We start from the raw sequence: 20,448 nt of genomic DNA on the forward strand, positions 1-20,448 counted from the left end.
ATGAGCAGACTCAGAGCCTCTGTCCCATCCGCACTCAGTCACTGCCGAACAGCGGGCCTCCTGGCCATTGCACTGGATGTCTCTGTCAACCCCAAATCCATCACATCTCGGCTTCTCCACAGACCACCACCAATCCTGGGAGCTGCACAGACTAGAGCCCTCTGGAGTCTCCCTCCCCGTCCCCATCCATCTCGAAGACCTTTCCGTTTCTCTACCTCAACCCCTCCTTACCCCCTCCACACCCCACTGCTCCAGGCTGGTTACACTCTCCTTCCCGAGCTTCTGCCAGCCTGTTCCTTCAGCCTTGCCCCCTGATGCACCCTCCACATGGCAGCCAGACAGGTCTTCCAAAAATAAAGCCTTCTGTGGCTCCCCACTGCCTTTTAGATCCATTCCAAACACCTTGGTTTGGCATTCAAGGCCCACTGTGTCAGCACGCTTGGCCACCACTCAGCCTTAGCTCTGTCCACCTCACGCTTGCCTCTATGAACCACTCCATTGAAAGCTTGGCTGTACACCTACCCTGTATGGAATGAGGCGCCAGGGCCAGAGAAGAGATGGATATCAGTGAACCCTGGGACTTGGCCACAGGGGAAGACAATAAATCAGGTACCAAAGGTACCCAAGACGGAGCTTGGATGGTCACTCAGCAGGTGGCAAGAGAAAAGTAGAAGGGTGATGAACTGCATTTGCCAAACAAGTGAACATACTGACAAGTGGATGGATGAGTGGATGGTCCATTGGCTGTGTAGACGGGAGGGTGGGAATGAGGTCTGGGGTAGTGGGGTCAACAGATGACTGGGCAGGGGGATGGTAGAAGGTGGACAGATGGAGGTACCCTGTAAGGCATGGGTGATGGATGGGCAGGTGAGCAGATGGTAGATGAAGAAATGGAAAGACAGTGTGGATGGATGATGGATAGACAGTTGGATGGTTAGACAGATGGACAGGTGGATGAATGCATGGATGGACAGATAGATGTATAGATGCATGGTGGATGGATGGATGAACAGATGGATGCATGGATGGATAGATGGATGGATGGATGCATGGATGGACGGATGGATGGATGGATAGATGGATGGATGGATGGATGCATGGATGGATGGATGGATGGATGCATGCATGGATGGATGGATGGATGGATGCATGGATGGATGGATGCATGGATGGATGGATGGATGCATGGATGGATGGATGGATGGATGGATGCATGGATGGATGGATGGATGCATGGATGGATGGATGGATGGATGCATGGATGAATGGATGGATGGATGGATGCATGGATGGATGGATGCATGGATGGATGGATGGATGGATAGATGGATGGATGGATGCATGGATGGATGGATGGATGGATGCATGGATGGATGCATGGATGCATGGATGGATGGATGCATGGATGGATGGATGGGTGGATGGATGGACTGATGAAGCAAAGAGAGTGAGGGGACAAAGTAGCATGGGTGGGTAGATCAGGAATAGACAGAGCAATAGGTTCAAGGGAAAGTGACAGGGAAGGTGACACAGTAAATCACAGCCCCAGGAATCAAACACACTCCCCCTTCAGTCTGGAGCTCGGCGCTGTGTCTCTTGCTTAGCAGATCCCACTCTTGGTCCTGGTGCCTTCCCCCAGGCCCCAACCCTACACCAGCCCCACACTTCCAGAGCCGCAGGAAACCTCCAAGGCCGGGGTGCTCAGCTTCAGCACTGGTGACGTTTGATGCTAAGTCTCTGGGTGGGGCTGTCCTTGTGTCCTAGACAGGAGGGCAGGGATGACTCTGTGGACAGATGGAGGTTAGGGGACATTCAGCCTTGTGCCACCCCCTCCCCAAGCAGCAACAACCAAACACATCTCCAGACATGGCAGTGTGTCCCCTGGGGACACAATCAGCCCTGACTGAAAACCTCTGACACAGCCTGACCTCCTACCTCTCAATTTCATAGGTACAGAACTGACACCTGGAGAGGAAGGATTATTTGCCTGAGGTCAGGGGCTAGAACTTGACAGAGCCCAGGCCAGACCCTGAGGGACGGTCCACCTGCAGTCACCACCCTGCTGCAGCGAGGGGCTGGGAGCCTCCCCTCTGCTCTCCCCAGAGAAGCCGGGGCGCAGCCCCTGGAACCCCAGCACCATCCACATCCACTCCAAGCCCTCTCACTGGTGGGGCACACCAGTCAGCCACCTGCTGCTTCCTCACGAGATGGAAACCAGAGCTCAGAGAGGCCAAGGCATTTGCTCAGCGCCACACAGCAATCATTGGCAGGTAGGACTGGAACTGTGAGAGGCGGCCCCACAGGAAGGCTGGAGAGAGATTAGCAGGAAGACATTCTGGCTGATTAAAAAGACATATTGATTTCTCTCTGAGGGAAGCAAATGGGACCATTTGTCTCTCGACGGGATTATGACGGGGTCTCAGGGAGGCAGCAGGTCAAAGTTAGCTTCCAGCCCCGGCCACGCATGGGACTGAGAATCCAGTCATATTTAGTTCCCCGAGAGGGGCAGCCTCCTGCAGCCGGCCCTGCCCGACTGCCCCACAGTGCTTCCTGTCACTGCAAGGCCTGGTGGCCTGCATCTGTCACACAGGCAGCATCTCCGACCGCCTGAACCCCATGGATACCAGGCCCTCCCTTCCACTCAGCCCCCAGACCCCAGACCCCGAATGTCCTACATCCACACCCCTGGCGTCCCTCCCTGGCCTCCCGCTGATCCCAAACTTGGCTCAGAGCCCTTGGCCAGGTCTCTCCTCAGCGGCCTGCCACCCCTTCTTCAAAACCCTCAACTGTGCCAGCCCCAGCTCCCTTCTCCACAGGAAGCCCTGGGCCCCTCCACGCAGTCCTCCTCCATGCTGCTTCACAGCAGTGTGACTCTGCTCCCTCACCAACCCTTTGGGGTCACCTCTGGGTGCCCAGGCCTGTGCAGTACCTCCTACAAGACTGAATAGCCAGGGACACCTCCACTCAGGGGCAGCAATCACCGACTCCTGCTGAGGGAATGGATGAGTGAATGAATGATCAATACCTTCCCCAGTCTGCTCCTGGAGTCATCACTCTAACAAGTGGGTCCACCCAAGTCCCACCCCTGCTCGATGCCCTTCAGTAGCCCCCAGTGCCACAAGACCAAGTGCAAGCTCTCAGCTGGCATTTCACAGCCTGTCTCATACTGTTCCAGCCACGCTGAACTCCTCATTGTTTCCTACACTATTCCCTCTCCTGCAACACCTTCCCTCAATTGTTCTAGAAAACTCCTATTCATGTAGCAAGACCCAGGCCAAAAGACCCCCTCCTGCAGGTAGGCTTCACCAATGCCCCCGTCTGGGTCATGGGCAGCCCTCTGTTCACAAAGGCATCTCCATGCCAAAGAACCTGAGGTTGCTTTGTGGGGTCAGTCTTTCCCCAGGGCCAGCTGGGTTTTTCTGATGGGCTGTCTGGCCCACCCTGTGACCAGTGAGAGTGGAGCATCCACTCTGGCCTCCAGGAGCATCCTGGGGGATGGTGCTTGACGCTTCCTTTCATTTCTGAGAAAAACAACCTTCTCCACACCAGATGGAGGGAAACGGACAATCTCCCAGGCATGTGCTGCTTCTTCAGCAACACTTGCTGAATGTCTGGACAGTCCCATGAGGCCTGGCGGGAGGAGGAGGAGACGCCTCCCCTCGGGGCTGGGACAGCCGGGCCTGAGGGTCTGGAGTCCTGGGCTCCGTCTGCCCTGGCTTTGCCTCTTACTAAGCGTGTGACCAAGGGGAAGTCAGGCTCCCTTCCTGGGCCTCAGTCTCCCAGCTGCAGGATGCAGTTAGCCCCCTGCGTTGCTACCCTGTGAGGATGCTGAGATCTTCAGAGGTTGTGGCAGGCTGAAAAGTACTTTTCAATCTGGAAAGTGCTGAATGGACCCGAAAGACCCAGGCCTGTGCTGGGAGTAGGGGACGTGAGAGCCACAGGCCTGGCCTGAATCCAGGGTGAGTGTCCCTCTGGCACCCTGGCCTTCACAGAGGACAAACAGGAGCTCAGGACCCCGGAAGAGGAAGGCAGGTGGCAGGAGAAAGTGGCCTTGGGAGAGGTAAAGCCGAGGTCACACTGCTTTGGGCCCCTGGACTGGGGTTTCTTCCACTGTGCAGGGGTGAAGGACAGTGGCACTGGCTGTCACATGAATGGAGGGGGCATGGTCCCAGGAGCTGCCTGTTCAGTGAGACCCTAACCCCAGACCCTCCCAGTCCCACCCAGAGAGAAAGGGCTCAGAACAGGAGGGCTTCGGGTAAGGTTAGGGAGGACTTCCTGAGAGCCCCGAGGCCCCCAGAAAGGACTCTAGAAGCTGTTTGTTGGTGGCCCAAGGTCTGGTCTGGTGCAACAGAGCTGAGAGCCAGTCCAGGGGCAGGGACTGCAGGCAAGGGGAGAGGCGATCCTGGGCCCCTCAGACTGGTACCAGGAACACAGGGCCCCGCCAGCTCTGCCCTCAGCTGCTGCTAGGCACTTAACAGTTCACAAGGTGCTTGCTCTGGAACTCTCCTTTGACCCCAATGTTCCCTACTGGGGTCGCTATGGTGCCGTGTCACAGATGCACACACAGAGGCTCAGCAAGGGCAAGGACCCTGTCCATGGACACTGGGCCAAGAAGCCAGGTGCAGGTCTTCCTTCATTTGGCAACCAAGGCACAACCCTTGAGGTCTCCTCTGAGTCTCCTCATCCCCACTCCAACCAAAAAGCAACTGCACCTCCACGGGGTCCCCCTGTATGCACCCTGGGCCACATCATTGCTCTCCTCAGTCACAGGCTCCTTCTCAGGATGGTGTCCCTGCGGCACATCTCTCCTGGGAGCCAGTGAGCATCCCCGCCACAGAATGGCCACAGCTGTCCTCTGTGAAGTGCATGGCACCCAGTGAGGCTCTGGTGGCTGCGGCCAGTGAGTGGGACAAAAAGGCCCACATGCTCCTCAACACCCTGGGCCTGGGCGCAGCCAGCACAAGACCTGGCTCCTGGGCATGAGGGTCTCACCATCTGCTGTCCCTGTGCTGCCGGCAGGGGGGCCAAGGGCATGCGAGGGAGGTCACCTGTCCAGGGTCGCTGGGCAGCCGGCAGGTCCTGTGTCCCAGCACAGCTGGCACCTCAAGTCCAAGGAGGAAGGAGACCTTGGAGGCCACCTGGCTCCCCGAGTGGCTGGTCCCGTAGCAGAGAAACTGCTGCTATTGCAGGAAGGCCAGCCCGGGAGGACACCCAGAGGGCAGGGGCTGCAGAAGCCTCATGGGTGTCACCTGAGGAGGCTGCTGCAGCCTGGGAGGCAGCCCCTGAACACACATACTGAACACCCCGCCCTCTGAGCTGGGAAGCCCCAAGAGAACCCAACCCTGGGTGACGCGGGGAGAAAGAGGTCTCTTCAGGTCGCACAGGGGGCAGCTGCACCGTGGACAAATGCTGGGGCCGAGGGGGTCAGAGGAATTGAGGTTTTCATCCCAGATCTGCCACATCCTGGCTGTGCAACCCTGTGTAAAAATTCAATTTCTCCATGCCTCACTTTCCTCATGCATGAAACGGGGCTAGGAGGGCACCTACCTTCAGGATGGCTATAAGGTGACAACCAGTAAGCATCAGTCATTATCAACCTCCAAAGACCTGTTGCCTGACGTCTGACTGAATCTGCTCAGCCATAGGTAAGGCTCCTTCACCCCTCAGCAGATATCACCATCCCAGTTAGACAGGTAGAAAAATAGGGGCTCAGAGAGGTTAAGATGGTAGCCCATGGTCACACAGCAACTAGAGGCAGAACCAGCCCCAAGTCTGTCTCACTTGGGTGCCCAGCGCTGTGCATGGAGCCACACAGCACTTTCCCATGAGGCAACTGGTGCAGTCTAGCACTGGCATTTCCAAGCCAGGTGCCTCCCAGCTAAGAGCACAACCCAATGCCTGGGCCAGGCAGAGAGCATGCTGACATTTGGGAGAGTCGACCTTTCCTGCCCTGGCTGCCAGGCTCTGAGAGGTCCCTGCTGCTGCCACTGTGGCCCTCTGAGTCAGGCGGTGACTCAGGACCCAGCTCAGGGCCGGCGAGGAGCTGAGTCAGGAGCACCAAGCTTCAAAGGCCAGCAGGCCTGGGCTCTCAGCATAGGTACACAGCTGAAGACCACCCGTGGGGGGGTCACCTGGCCCACCCCGTGCCTGCTGGGCAGGACAGCAGCTCCCACTCCGGGCTCGGCTCTCCTTGGGTGTGGCAGCACCCCTGCAGGGGCTGGGCACGTAAGGTCCTTTCTGGTCATGTGATCAGAGAACACTGCTAATGCTGAGTGCCCAAGTCAGGAGCTCCAGACGTCCTGTGGTGTGCAGGACAGCCCAGGCCACACAGCACCAGCAGGCCCTGCTAAGGGTACTGGGCCAAGCACTCCCCTTGACACTTCTCTCACTGTGGAGCACCAGGCTAAGCACTGCCCTGACCCGCCTCCCACTGAGGCCAGGTGGGAGGCAGGACAGGACCCTGGGCGGGGAAGGATCTCAGAGGCTCCACACCTGATGCAGACACCCCCACCACACACACACACACACACACACACACACACACACACACACACACACAGTCTCCTGGCCCTGAGGCTCCCCGGCTTCCCCTGGAGTCCCTGCTGCAGTGGACGCCAAGGTCCTCTCTGCTCCTTGGCTCCTCTCTACCTGGCCCGACCCGGCTCTGCAACCTCAGCTGCACATGGCCAGCATCACTGTCCAATTCCCAGACACAGCGCCACAGCCGCCAGGTCTCAGTCTCACTCTTTAGAGCACAGACTTCTTCAATCTCCAGATGGCAGAAGACTGGATTTCAGTGTCACTGAGGCTTAAATCTTAACTCTGAACCCTCAGGCTCGCTCTCAGAAGACTTTGTGTCCCAGATCTGGCGCGGCTTGGGGATCATCACATCCCTGGTCTGACGATTGGGCTCAGGCCTGAGCCACCTCCAGCCCCAGTCCTGGCCCAGCCCGCCATGGGACTCCAGAGAGCTTGGGCTCTCACCAGGCACAAGCCATGCCCAGCTCAGCCCGGGACCCTTCTTCCCCTCCCGGCCAGCCCCATCGTTGTCCCCAACCCAGATCATGGCCCCCTGAGGGTGGAGCCAAGAGAGGCGGAAGGGGACAGCAATGCCAGGGTTCTGGGGCATTGCATCGAGCCCCTCCTTTTTAGGGGGAGGCACTGGGCCCTAAGAAAGGGGACCACTCAAAGTCACACATGTGGTATGAGACCAGCCAGACCCACAGGAACCCAAACAAATCAGACTCCCATGGCAGGGCCACCCTCAGCCCAGGGTGGCACTGAGAGGCGACGGGACTAACTCAAGGCCACATAGCACCCAAGTGGCAGAGGCTGAACCCACTCTTATCACCTGCCCCCCTTCCCGGGAGCTCCCTGACACCAGCTTCTCAGTCCTCTGTGTCCCCAGTGAGACATCTCAGAGGGCCCGAGATCTCCCCAGGCAGTCCCACAGGAGGAGCACAGAGCCTGTGCGCACCCAGCTCTGCCTTCTTCCCCAAGCACCCCATTTCCAAGAGTGGGGAGACCCAGGCCCCCCATCACCTCCACCTGCACTCAAGTGTGGCTGCACCCCGGTTTCCTAGGACCAGTCTCACCACCCCCACCTGCCTCCCCAGCATCCCAGTGTGAGCCCCACCGCTCCACTCACCTGCCTTGGTGGCCTTGAACACCAGCACCCCAGCCCCTGGTGGGCTCTGTTCAGTGGCCCCCAGCCACAAGGCCACCACAGCCTGAATCCCAAAGCCCCTCCTCACTGGCCTCCCAACAGCTCCCTCTATGACCCCAGCACCGCCCCCAGCTCCAGTCTTGGCTTTCAGCATTGCAGCTCCCACTGACTCTGAACCAGGAAGGCTCCTCTGCAGTCTGCAAAACCCAACAAGGCCCCTGCCCTGCTCCAGCCTCCCTCCCTCACTTCTACTCCAGCAGCCCCACGGTGCCCAGCTCCCAGCCTCGGCCTTCTCCTGCTGTACCCCCACTTGGAGTCCTCTCCTCATCTGACCACCTCATTCCTCAGTGCAACTCCACCAACACGCAGGCTCCCTGGGCTCCCTCCCCAGTCATCTGACAGCACCCAGACTTTACAGCTGATGTGACTACACATGGCGGGGCCAAGGAGCCTCCCTGAGGAGGTAACACCAAAGCTGTGATTTGAAGGAAGCAGTAATGGCTTCGGCCAGGTTCAGAGCCCAGGAAAAAGCATTTCAGAGGGGGAAGAGTGGGTGAGGAGCCCCTGAAGCCCAGCAGAGCACAGGGAAGCAGAGTGGGTAAACTGAGGCTGGAAGGGGGTGTGTAGGGCCTGCTGGGGTGGGCTAGGACTTTGCTTAGAACCCCCTGGGTCCTACTATGGTTTGAATGGGTCCCCCAAAGTTCACAAGCTGGAGACTTAATCCCCAGAGCATGGGTGTTGGGAGGCAGGGCCGTTAGGAGGGATTGGCTGGGGGCTCAGCCCCATTAACGGGCGGATGGCATGCAGAAACCCACTCACCACGGAGACGATGTTGTCCTAATGGCCAGGGCGGCCTCTGCTTCCCTCCCTCCCACCCCTGCCTGCACTGTGCAGCACAAGAAACAAAAGTCTGCCGGCCCCACACCTTAATGGGGATCAAACCCAGGGCTCCAGGGCCCCATGCACATGTGCCAAGCGACCCTACTATGGGGCAACACCCTCAGCCCCTTATTTTATTTTGAGTCAAGGTCCTGCTAAGTTACCCAGGAGGGGCTCAAACTTGCCATCCGCCTGCCTCAGTCTCCCAAGTAGCTGGGATTACACATGGGTGCCACAGCACTGGGCTCTGGGCTCTGGCCTCCAGAAGGTACCCATTTCAGGGGTGCCGTTGCCACAACACAGAGAGTATGAGGGTGAGTCTTGAGCAGGGGTCACTTGAGTATACCGGGGACTGTGGCAGGACACCTGTGCGGACGCTGCCCTCTGCCACCTCCTGGCTCCGGACAGAGCTGCAAGGGCCATCCGCTGCCCCAGCCCCTGCCCACAGGTCTCCCCATCAGAGCTGTCCTCGCTGCGGTCACCACCCATCCATGGCTCAGTCACCGAGAGCAGCACCAGGGCTGACTTATCTGCAGCCCCCACACAGAGCCATGCCAACTTCCACAACCTGCTCCTCAGTCCAACCTCTATACCCACTCCTCACCACCAAGGCCCAGCAGCCTCGCTCCAGGCCTTGGGCCTCACGAGGGAGACATCAAGAGAACAGCCCCCCATTCCAGCTTCCTCTCGAACTCCAGTGGCTTAAATATCAAGTGTCCCCCAGACTCACATATTGATCCCCAATGCAGCACAACTCGCCCATTAATAATTGATGAGTGCCCAGCTGAATGGGAGATGAGGAGCCAGGCCCCAACTGGAGAAAGTGGGTCTCCAGAGTCTTCAAAGTGTCTACCATGTCCCCTGTTCCTTCCTCTCTCTTTTCTGGCTCTTTCCCTCTCTCCTTGCTTCCTGCCTGCCATGAGGTGAGTAGTTTTTCTCCACCACACCCTTCCACCATGATGTTTCTGCCTCACACAGGCCTAAAAGCCATGGAGCCATCAACCATGGACTGAAACCTCTGAATCTGTGAGCCAAAGCAAACCTCTTTTCCTCTAGGTCATTTTTCTCAGGTATTCTGCCTCAGCAATAGAAAGCTGACCAAAGTACTCACTCCCGGCCCTGGGCAGCACCTGATCTGTCAGTCCACACAAAGGATATGGGTTGCACACCATCTTGATGCACCAGTTCCGGGGGCTAGTAGTCTGTCGAAGGCAGAAGAAGGCAACGGGTGCCAGGTCCGGGTGTGGGACATCAGGATCGGCTCCATCCAGGGGCTCCTCCAGGCCTGGAGGGGATGGAGGGGGGCTCTGGGGCCCCGGCTGCTCTGTGATCCCTGGCTCCAAGGCCGGTGCTGCCGCTGCAGATGAGGAGGGTGGCGAGGTGCTCTCAGCCATGTCAGCGCCGCACAGGAAGCCCTGGGGGACCTAGAGGGAGCAGCACGTGGGGGTCAGCCCTGGCACCTCCTCCCTCACCAGCTTCCAGCCACAGGGACACGGTTCTGACAGCCCAGCCTCATATCCCCAGAGGCCTCTCATCCTTGCCCTGCCCACAAGGGTTGGGGAAGTATAGGGGCCCCTAGGTGTGAGCTGGAATCTAGTCCCAGGCTGGGGGGCTATGGCCCAGGTCTGGTCAACTTGTGAGGCTCAGTTTTGTCAAGTGAACAGTAGGGGAAAGAGAACCTACTTAGAATGTAATGGTAAGGTGTTTTTTTTTTTTCCAGTGCTGGAGTTCGAACCCGGAGCCTTGAACATACTAAGCACATGCTCTAACACTAAGCTACACCCCAGTCAATGTTCTTTTTGTTCCCTTTATGAGACCAGAGTTGTGCCTGGTGTGTAGCTCAGAAGTAGTCCATGTACTTAACATGCACAAGGCCCTGGGTTTGATCCCCAGCCCCAAAATGTAAATAAAAAAAAGACTTCTTTGTATTTAGTGCATCATCAAAAGTAAAGAAAACTTGCAAGAAAAAAGAGGCAGTTGTTGGAGATACAGACATGATTAGTCAGGGTGCTGTGGCATCAGCAGGCCAGGAGGGAACACCGGAGGCTTCCCAGAGCAAGGACACCTGGACCCAGGGCACCCCAAGACACTCAGGCACTGCCGCATCAAGCTGAGAAGCTAGGGACCTTCCAGAGCAACTTCTCTGCTCCACAGATGGACAGGCAGAACCAGCAGACCAACATCCCCCAGAACCAATGCATCACAATGGTGTCCCCCAGCCAAGTGGCAACAGCGTTGTCCCCAGTGTGACTGTGCCCATTTGGTAGGTGGAGAAACTGAGGCCCAAGAAGGGAGTGGCTCATTCAAGCTTCACCCTGAGCCAAGAGCGAACCAGGAAGGACTTAGAGGCTGGGAGCCCAGCCCCAGCCCTCTAGATCCACTCAGTGACAAGAGCCAGGGGCCTGGCTGGGCTGGCACCTCACCCAGAGACTACCAGCCCTAAAGACTTGCCTGTGGGATCCCGAAGGCCCTGGAGCCCCAGGCTGGGCAGTGGGATGGACAAGGCCTGGATCCCCAGCACACCTGCTGCTGCTGGCAGCCGCAGGGCTGTTTGCTGAGCACTGCGGCTGATGCATTTGGACGTTTCTCGAGCTCCCAGGAGCAGCAGGCAGGAGTTGGCACTTTCTGCCACTTCGCTCGGCTGGTCAGGGAGACAGAGTTTTCTCCAGAGCTCGAGGGTTTGCTCTTGGTTCCAGAAAAACAGCCACAGGCCTTACATAAGCTCCCAGGAATCTTGGCCAGCCATGTGTCACCCACCCGGGTGGAACACAGCCTCCCTGTGTGGTTCCAGATCTCCCACCACTGCGGCTCACTCTGGCCAAGTAGAACCTCCTCCATCCTTGGGCACTGGCCATCTCCTCCAGCCCTCTGCTCACCCCCTTGCCCTGTTGCTCCAGGCCCTGAAGATTCATTTATTGGTCCAACAAATATTTCCTGCACACCTACTATGTGCAAGCTCTGGGGCTACACTGTGAACAACCCAGACTTAGGACCAGCCCGGGTTCACCAGAGAAAGAGACACCACCACCCTCTTCCAGGTTTCTATAGCTCTGTGATTCAGTGCCCATCATCCTTGGAACACACTAGGTATTCAATAAATATATAGTGGATAAATGAATAAAAAGTGTTGGGAAGCAAATAAACAAGGGAGAAAAGTGGAGAAACATGACCTTAACTTTTCTAAAGGAAGAGACCTTTCAGGGACAGGCAATAAGAATCAGAAGGCACCACCCACCTGTGACCTGGTGGAAGGGCACTTGAGCAGGGAGGAACAGCACGGACAAAAGCCTCAGGGAAGTGAAGGGACAGAAACCAGGCTGGGGGTAGCTCATGCAATGGAGGCAGGGATGCGCTGTCCCCTGGGAAGGGGGTGCTGAAAGGAGTCAGTGGGGGTGAGGCAGGGAGGGAGAAGGAGCTGGGAGATGAGATGCGCCATTCCTTGGAGCGGTGGAAGCACCCAGCCTTGCCTTACACCAGGGTCAGCCCCACCCAGCCTTTCGGAAACCCTAGGAAGAGCTGCTGGGCTCTGGGTTGCATACAAACCCCTCTCCTCACTGTGGGCACTGGGGCCTGATATTTTCACTTGCTTTTGTCTCGCTTGCCCCTGTTGAAATGTGTCATACTCAGCACTCTGGGATGTTGAGGCAGGAGGATTGCAAGTTCAAGCCCAGCATGGACAATTTAGCAACTTAGTGGGACCCTGTCTCAAGATAAAAGATTAAAAGGACTGGACTGGATGAAGCTCAGTGCAGAGGCCCTGCGTTCAATACTCAATACCAGAAAAAAGCAAAACAAACTCTCACACTGTTACTGTCCTCGGTCCCAGCCTCTCCCCTCACTGTAGGGGAAAACCTGGACACCATCACACTGAAGCCACCACCCCGACCCAGTCCTCAGTGACCATCCAGCCTCTGACCTGCTCCCTGGTGACTCCCCAGGCCACCCTCTGAGCCACGCTCCACTCCCCAGCCCCCAGGTCCAGCACAGAGTCCCCTCTTTGCTGCCCGTGCTAAAGCTCCTGCCCCTGCTGCCTGTGTGCCATGGCTGGAAGCCCAGGAGAGCTGGCACCTGGCCCCTAGGTGCTGACTGGCAGCAGAAGGAGCCTCACAGAGACTGGAGGACTCACTTCAGGGGACAGTGTTGGTGGCTTCCATCAGACCCCAGAGCCTGAGCTGCCTCCACATTCCAAGTTGCCTCCCTCTTTTTGTTTTTGGTGGTTTTGTTTGTCTGGGTTGGGTTGGGTTGGGTTCCATTTGGTTTGGGGTTTTTTGTTTTGTTTTGTTTTGGTACTGGGGATCTAACTCAGGACCTTGCACTTGCAAGGCAGGCATGGTGCCACTGAGCTAAATCCCTGGCCTCAGTTTGATGGGGGGGGGGGTTGTTTGTTTTTTTGAGATAAGATCTTGTTATATAGCTCAGGCTAGGCTCAAACTTGCAATCCTCCTGCTTCAGTCTCCCAAGTGCTGGGATTACAGGCATGCACCACCACGTCCAGCTTCTCCCTCTTGATGTTCCCAGGGTTTAACCTTGACATGAGCCTACCAAGCAGTGGTGTGGCAACCACACTGGTCTCCAAAGGTAGGAGTGGGGGGCAGATGCCCACTGTGTCTGAACCCCCTGCCGTTCTGACTCCACCAGCCTCTTGGAGCCTCCGTTTTTCTCACTGTAATGTTTCTTGTTTTGTTTTTTGTTTTTTGATACCAGGGATGGAACTAGGGACCTTCCACTTGCAAAGCAGGAGGCAGAATCTCTGTAATGTTTAGCCCTCCTGTGTGCTCCAGCAGACCCTCTGGAAGAGGCAATGCGAGGTGAATAGGATGCACTCTGGGACCCATGAAAGCAGGGGCCTGCAAATGGATGAAGTCAACTGTGCCATCCCCAGGGGCTGCTACCCAGCCCTCCCTCCCCCATCACCACCATCATTACCATCATCATGATCAACATCACCACCTCACCATCATCACCATCAGGCAATGGCGAAAAAGCTCCTGGTATCATCTGTGTCAACTCTTGCCTCAATGCCATGACAGTATTCCTTCATGAAGGAAGAGACCAGAAGCCAGGAGAATCCAGCCGTGACCAAGGTCACCCAGCTGGCCTGGGGCAGAGGGGGCAGAGGTGGGTCCCTACTCAGTTATCCACACCCCCAGGCCCAAACACTAAACCATTACAGTCTCCAACCTGGATCAGTGTCCTGGAACCAGGTACCCAGGTCACAGGCCTCCCCTCCAGGCTAAGTCATTAGGCAGGAGAAACCCAGCAGCTGGTCCAGATGAGACACCCAATTCTTCCCAGGGCAGTGGGAGACTGCTTTCCAGAATCTTCCAGCCAGCACTCAGGGCTCTTGGAGTCTTTCTGTCTCCAGAGCTCAGAGTCCTGAGCCCTCGTGGTGTGCGGGTATGTGTGTCCACATCAGCAGGCAACTTGTTTGTCAACAACCTCACACCAGGTAATGTCACTGCTAGAACAAGTAACACATTTGCTCAAGGAATATAAGAATCCAGGAATCTCAGGATCAGAATATCTTAGACTCACATAGAACCTTTAAAGGCCCAAAATGTTAACTGCAATCATCCCAGAAACTATAGTATGGTGTTTGGCAGTGTGGGTATGGGAAGCTGCCATCTGTGTTTGCGTCACAGCTCCAACACTCATGTGATGTGGCATAGGACAGCCTGGAGGTACCCTTGGCTCCCTGTCTACAAGTGAGGTGACACCCGCTCCGAGGCAAGGCTGCTGTGAGCTGATCTGGTGACATCGAGGCCCTGGTGAGTACACAGTGCTCTCCCATTCTCATTTCTAGAGTCCTGGGAAACAGAGACAGCGCCTGGCTGCAGACTTCCAGGCTCCAGATCTGCACAGTAGGAATCTCTGACAGCGAATGGTACCCCTGAGGGCCCCAGTCCATCACCACACACATGGGACAAGACCACACAGCCACACTCACACACAGACACCACATACCCTCATGGACACACACAGTACCCCTCACACAGATACACACACAGCACATGATCACAGACACACAACATATATTCATGCAGACACAAACACACATGTACACTCACAGTGTACAGCCACACAATCACACACAGGCAGTGCTCGCTTCAGTACAATATATACAGTCATACACAGAATCACGTGACACACAGTCATACAGACATCTTCACACACACAATCACACTCAGGCACACACGTACTATGCAGACACACAAACATCTTCACACAAATACACAATCACACAGACATGTACAACACATAAGATACACTCACACAGACACATCCATCCACACTCAGAGAATACAGACCCATTCATACACAATCACACACAGACACACACAACACCCACAGGCACACGTAACACATACACAATCCTATGTAGATATACACAGTCTGTATATCTGTATACACACACATACTCACATATGCACAGAACACACAGCACACACACATACACACACACATACACACACACACACACACACGAGTGGTGCAGAGCCTGCATCTGTGGTCTACAAAAAAGTCTGTGAGGCTGCAGAGAAGCTGCCTCCGAGAAGCTTCCAGCAGGCACCCCAGAGCCCCAAGCCCTGTCTGCTCCCTCTTCCGCATGACAGCCCTGCAGACGCCTGACGACAGCCACCCACCCTGAGCCTCATCTGCCCCAGGCCTCTTGTCACCAGCTCCCTCAACCATTCCTTGGATGACAATCTCCAGATTGGACATCTCCCCGGGACCCCTCCTCAGTCCTCCCCAAGCCTGTCCACTGCATCTACTTGGGCAGGGCCAGATTTACACCAGGCCACCCAGGCCAGAAAGGGCACTGATTTCTTGATGCTGGCCAGAGCTCAGGACCTGACTGGCAGCCCTGTCAACGAGACTGCAGCACCTACAGGGATGTAGTCCACTGGTGCTCTCAGATCCTCTTCAAAGCAGCTGAGCCATGCCATGGCTCCCTCTGATACAAAAAGGAATGGCTGAAGTTTGGCCCCCAAATGCATAACCTGACCCTAAACTTGCTGTGGTCAGGCCAGCTGAGCCTGGTTACATCTTAAACCCCTCCTTCCCCTGTCACCAAAATCAGTAGCAGCCCTCTCAGCTTTGCAGTGCCCTGGATCAATGAAATAGATCAGCAACTCCTCCCAGGAGAGCTAACAAGAATCACAGCCAGCACTTATTTTGGGGACCACCTACTGTACGCCAAGATCTTATGATAACCAGAAGCAAGCACTCTCGCTCTCTCCTTCTACCAGGGAGGAAAGTGAGGCACAAAGAGGTAAAGAGAATTTCCCAAGGTCAAGAGCCCCTCAGAGAAAGACTTAGGACTGGGATGTGGTGGCTGCAGCCCCCTCTCTGCCCTGAGTACCCACCCACATGTCTGTCACCAGGGCTTCAGTCACGTGCCGGCCAGCAAGGCTGCGTTGGAATTCCCATCAGTGAGTTTGAACATCCCCCAGCAGGCACCTCTGCTGATTAGTTTTTACTCACTCTGCAGTAATTAGGGTTTTGGTCTTACCTCAGCTAACAAATCAGGGTGCAGTGTTCCCTAATGGGAGAGTGTCCAAGAAGAAAGAGCACTGGCCTAGGAGTCCCAGGGTCTGGGCCCAGGCTCTGGCTCACCTGCCCTGTGTCACTAGGTCTCACCAAGCTTTGCTTCTTCTTGTATAAAATGCTGAGGATCTTATATCCCCGGCATTCAAGATAACAAACAGGAAGAGATTTGGAAAGTGCCTTAATGAACGGAAAACAGGGCCCATGCTAGGGACTGGAGGGGTGCTTTTAAGCCTCAGGAAAAGCCTTTAAGGTGGAAGGCATTATCCAGATTGTAAAAGAAGCCCACGCTGCTGTGATGCTAAGTGATCTGTCCCTCTGGGCCACAACCGCAGACTCATTCATCTGTCCCTGACCACAGAGGAGGGCACAGGGCAGTGTGCGATGTGGCCATGGCTGCTCAGGAGGGTGGCAGCAGAGAGGCAGGGGCCTGCCGCCCTTCTAGGGATGTGTCATTAGCCAGACAGCTCTGGTGGAGTCCAGGACGAGGAGACAGCAGATAGAGGCGATGAGGGAGATGAGAACTCTGAGACAGGGCTGGTTCCTGGAGAGACTGTGACCTCCAGGAGCATCCATTTTGTCCATTTCAAAGAAACCACTTCCTCCTCCTCCTCCTCCTCCTCCTCCTCCTCCTCCTCCTCCTCCTCGTCCTCCTCTTCTCCTATTCAAAGAGCCTCCAAAGGAGCCAGCACCTGCTCCAGAGGGTCCAAACACCTCGTGCTGTCCTCCGCAGTCTGCACCCCCATGTGGCACACACAGCCTGCTTCTCCACTCCCACAGCAAGAATGGATGCAAGAAACTGTGGCCATGTCCCCCCTTCCCACAGCTCCAAGTGCCTGGCCCAGGAGGTCAGCGGGCATGGAAACCCACAGAGAGATTTGATCTGTGCCCTTCTGTCCACTGCTGTGTTCCCTGGTGACCAGAACAGGGCCTAGCACCTAGTAAGGGCTTAATAAATGGAAAAAAAGAAAAAAAAGAAAAAGAAAGAAAGAAAGAAAGAAAGAAAGAAAGAAAGAAAGAAGAAAAGAAAGAAAAAAGAAAAGGAGTCAGAAAGTCTGATTTGTTTCCTTCCCTCTTTGCACTGGAAGCCACGGGGTGGACTCTCAACTCACACTGCCTGAATTTCAGGATCCGCAGCCCTCAGACTCTGAGACCCATGAACCCAGAGATCCACAAAGCACCCACAGATCCAGCTCTGAGCCCCAGCCCAGCCCCAGGACTCCTGGGGAAGCCAGCGTTCATGGAAAGCACTAAGCAGGGGCACATCTTGGGGATATGTGGGAAGAAAATGTTCTGCAGAAAAGAAAAGGAGGGAGGAAAGGGTCAGGGAGAAGGGGAAGGAGGAGGAGGAGAAAAGAATGGAGTAGAAGGGGGTGAAATGGAGGGGAGGAGGGGAGAGAGAGAAGACAGCACAGGCGGGAAGGGGCCCCTGCTCCCCCTGCAGCCCATGGGGTCTCTCTGGACCCCATACCCAGCCCAGCACCCTCTCTTTCTCTACATAGTTTTGAGCGCCCCGAATGCAGGGCTGGGAACTAGAGAACAAGGCAGCATGGGGAGACAGCTCAGATCAAGGAGGTACACAGGAGCCTGTTCCTTTATCTCGCAGAGCTCCAAGCAGCTGGGGCTGAGTCAGTGGGGGAGGGACAGGGACGGAGGGACCCCAGAAACACTCTGTCCTGGGAGCTGAGGCCCAGGAAGCCACATTTGGGGCTCAGAGGACAGAGGAGGGGGTGTGACGGAGACTGGGGAGGGAAACGAGAGGAGACCTTGCGGGAGAGGGGTGGCCTCTGGGCCCAGAAGGAACCACACAGAGGCTGCAGTCACGGGGATCCCCTGAAACTGCTCCCAGCTTGGCCATGGGGTGTCCCTGTCTGGAGCCAGAGGACTGGGTCGGTGAGCAGGGGGTTCTCATAGCAACCTCTCCCCACCTGCCCACCCAAGGTCAAGGGGAGTCAACCCACAGGATGTGGGTGCTGCCTGGCGCCCCCTGGTGGGCCTAGAAGATTCCCCTCTTCCTCACAGCCCTTCCAAAGCACCTGGAATGGAGATCAGGGGAGAGGGCATGGAGGGCTGATGGGCAGGACCGGGGAGACAGGGGCAGAGAATCAGGCTGCAGCCCCTCCCCCAAGCCACCATGGTGGTGCCCTGGGCTGGCAGGAGCTGCTCTGAGCAGCCAGGACCAGGGAGCCAGGACACAAGGCGGTGCCCAGGCCCTTGTGGGTGTAGGGAGGTTCACCAGCTTCATGCCATTTTCCTGTTTCCTCATCCACCCCAGACTGCAGTCCCAGGCTCCATCCTTGCTCATGTCACCCTGCACTGCCCTGACCTCTCACCAACCGGCCTCCCCTCCATCAGGCCTCAGGGGTAATGCAGAAGCAGGAAGGGGAAAGGGCGGTCTCCAGATGCCTGCCCAGTGCCCAGCCTGGCCCTAGGACTCATATCCTAGTAGAAAGAAGTTTGTCCTGAAGGGTGGACAGGAGTTTCCAGAATGGTTCTGGGGGCTGAGGGGGGACGTTGATCCAAGAGGCAACTTCACAGCATGGGCAGGGCCTCAGAGGCTGCCCAGGCCAAATGAGCCCTCCCTCCGGCCTGACACTTCTCACCTGCGAATGGACCCCACCACCTCACACACACAGACACACGCAGGCGCTCTCTCTCTCTCTCTCTCTCTCTCTCACACACACACACACACACACACACACACACACACACACACACACACAAACACACACACCTGGCCCCAGAACAGACTCTCAAGGCCAGAAAATAGCCCAGTGGTCTCCTCAAACCGAGTCTCATCCACAGCTCAGGAGCACCAGGAACCCGAGCAGAAGCCACACACACAGGCAGCAGGGCTGGCTGACGCCTGACTGAGCCCATCCAGAGCCCCTCCCTGAGGCAGCCTGACCTCCCCCAGAAGAGGCCTGCCCGCCCCTGCCAAACCCTCTTGCCCCCTCCCCACCCCAACCCAGCAAACAATTAAAACCCAATCATCATGAACACTCATTATATAACCATCTCCAGCGCTGCTGAGGACTCTTTTTAGCCCCTGGAGTCCCAGCTCCGACCTGGCCTGGCTCCGTGAGGTGCAGCCTCGGTCACTGCCACCGGCTGGGGTACCGGGGCAGGGGGCCCCTCCGCCACCCAGCCTGGAGGAAAGTTAAACCCTGCCCAGGGTTCCCCCACTCCATCTCGGCCGTCTCTATCCCTCCGCCAACACTCCCAGCTCAGCCCGGCCGGCAGGACACCGGCACCAGCTCGGGTCCAGCTGGTCGCAGAGCCGCAGCAGCCGAGGGGCAGCGGGGACGCACGGATAGACAGCCTGGGCCGCGGCCGGCACCCTGACTTGTTGAATAAATTTCTGCAGCGCTGGCTCCGCTGGCTGTGGGCTTCGGTACTGGCACCAGGAGAACTTTGGTGGCCTTGGAGAGGGGCCCGGTCGAAGTTCCCCATCCTTCCTTCCTTCTCAGGGTGCGGGGTGGAGACCCCACCTGGGGGCTGCGCGGGGGGGGGGGCCGATCCCCGGAAATAAATACATAAATAAATACATACATACATACAAACGCCTCAGTAAAGAAAGAGCCCGACACGCAAACAGCCGGCCGCGGAGCCGAGCCCCCTGCGGCCCCTCTTCGCCCCCTCCCCACGCCACCTCCACCTACCTTCGCGGGGTCGTCCGGCCGGCGGGGTCGTCCGGCGTGGAGCCGCGGGAGCGACGCGATTCCTCGGAGCCTGCGGTCAGAAGGACCCCCAGCCCGGCCGGCCCCCGCCCCGCCGACTGCGGATCAGCTGCGCCCCCGGGGCGCGGGGGGCGGCGGGCGGCGCTCGGCGGGCGCGGGGGTCCGGGCCATGGCGCGGGGGGCGCAGCTGTGGGCGGCGGGCGGCGGCGGCGCGGAGAGCGCGGACCGCGCGGAGTTGGGCGCGCGGCGGGCGGGCTGGCGCGGGGGGGCTCCGGGCCGGGGGCGGGGGCGCGGGGCGGCGCGGCGGGCAAGTGCCCGGGAGGCGCTCGGCGGGCGGGGGCGCACCTCCTCCGGGCCTGGCGAGGCTCTCGACCCCCCCCCCCGCCCCGGCCCAGGCTCGAGCCCGGGGTCTGCGCGCGGCGGGGGCTGCGGAGGAGCCCGAGCGCCCGGCGGTGCGGGGACGTGCGGCGGCGGCGGCGGCGAGACCGAGCGCCCGCGTGCGAGGCAAAGCCGTCCTTATACTGACACCACATGTCTTCGGGGAAAGCTGCAGGCGCGGGACGCTGGGGGGAGACGTGCAGGCGACAGACTGACGGCGGCGGCGGCCGAGGACCCCCCCAGCCCAGAGCGCGGGAGTCCCCAGCCTTGAGGTCACCTCCTTCAAATTCAGGGTCA

General features: G+C 57.5%; 1 protein-coding gene across 1 annotated transcript in view; it reads right to left on the reverse strand.

Moving 5' to 3' along the window:
- The window catches only part of Cacna1i (calcium voltage-gated channel subunit alpha1 I), a 92,831-nt gene extending 72,970 nt beyond the window's left edge, over window positions 1-19,861 (reverse strand). Inside the window, exons 1-2 of the mRNA XM_004845564.3 lie at window positions 19,756-19,861; window positions 9,704-9,969 (exon numbers count right to left, since the gene is read on the reverse strand). Coding sequence (XP_004845621.1) covers window positions 9,704-9,939 — 236 coding nt within the window. The 5' untranslated portion in view covers window positions 9,940-9,969; window positions 19,756-19,861. The remainder of the gene's footprint in view (window positions 1-9,703; window positions 9,970-19,755) is intronic.
- Between the last annotated feature and the right edge of the window lie 587 nt (window positions 19,862-20,448).

The sequence above is a fragment of the Heterocephalus glaber genome, unplaced genomic scaffold (genome assembly GCF_053883595.1).
Source record: "Heterocephalus glaber isolate CG9 unplaced genomic scaffold, H.glaber_assembly_v1.0 deba00001444, whole genome shotgun sequence".
NCBI lineage: Eukaryota > Metazoa > Chordata > Mammalia > Rodentia > Bathyergidae > Heterocephalus > Heterocephalus glaber.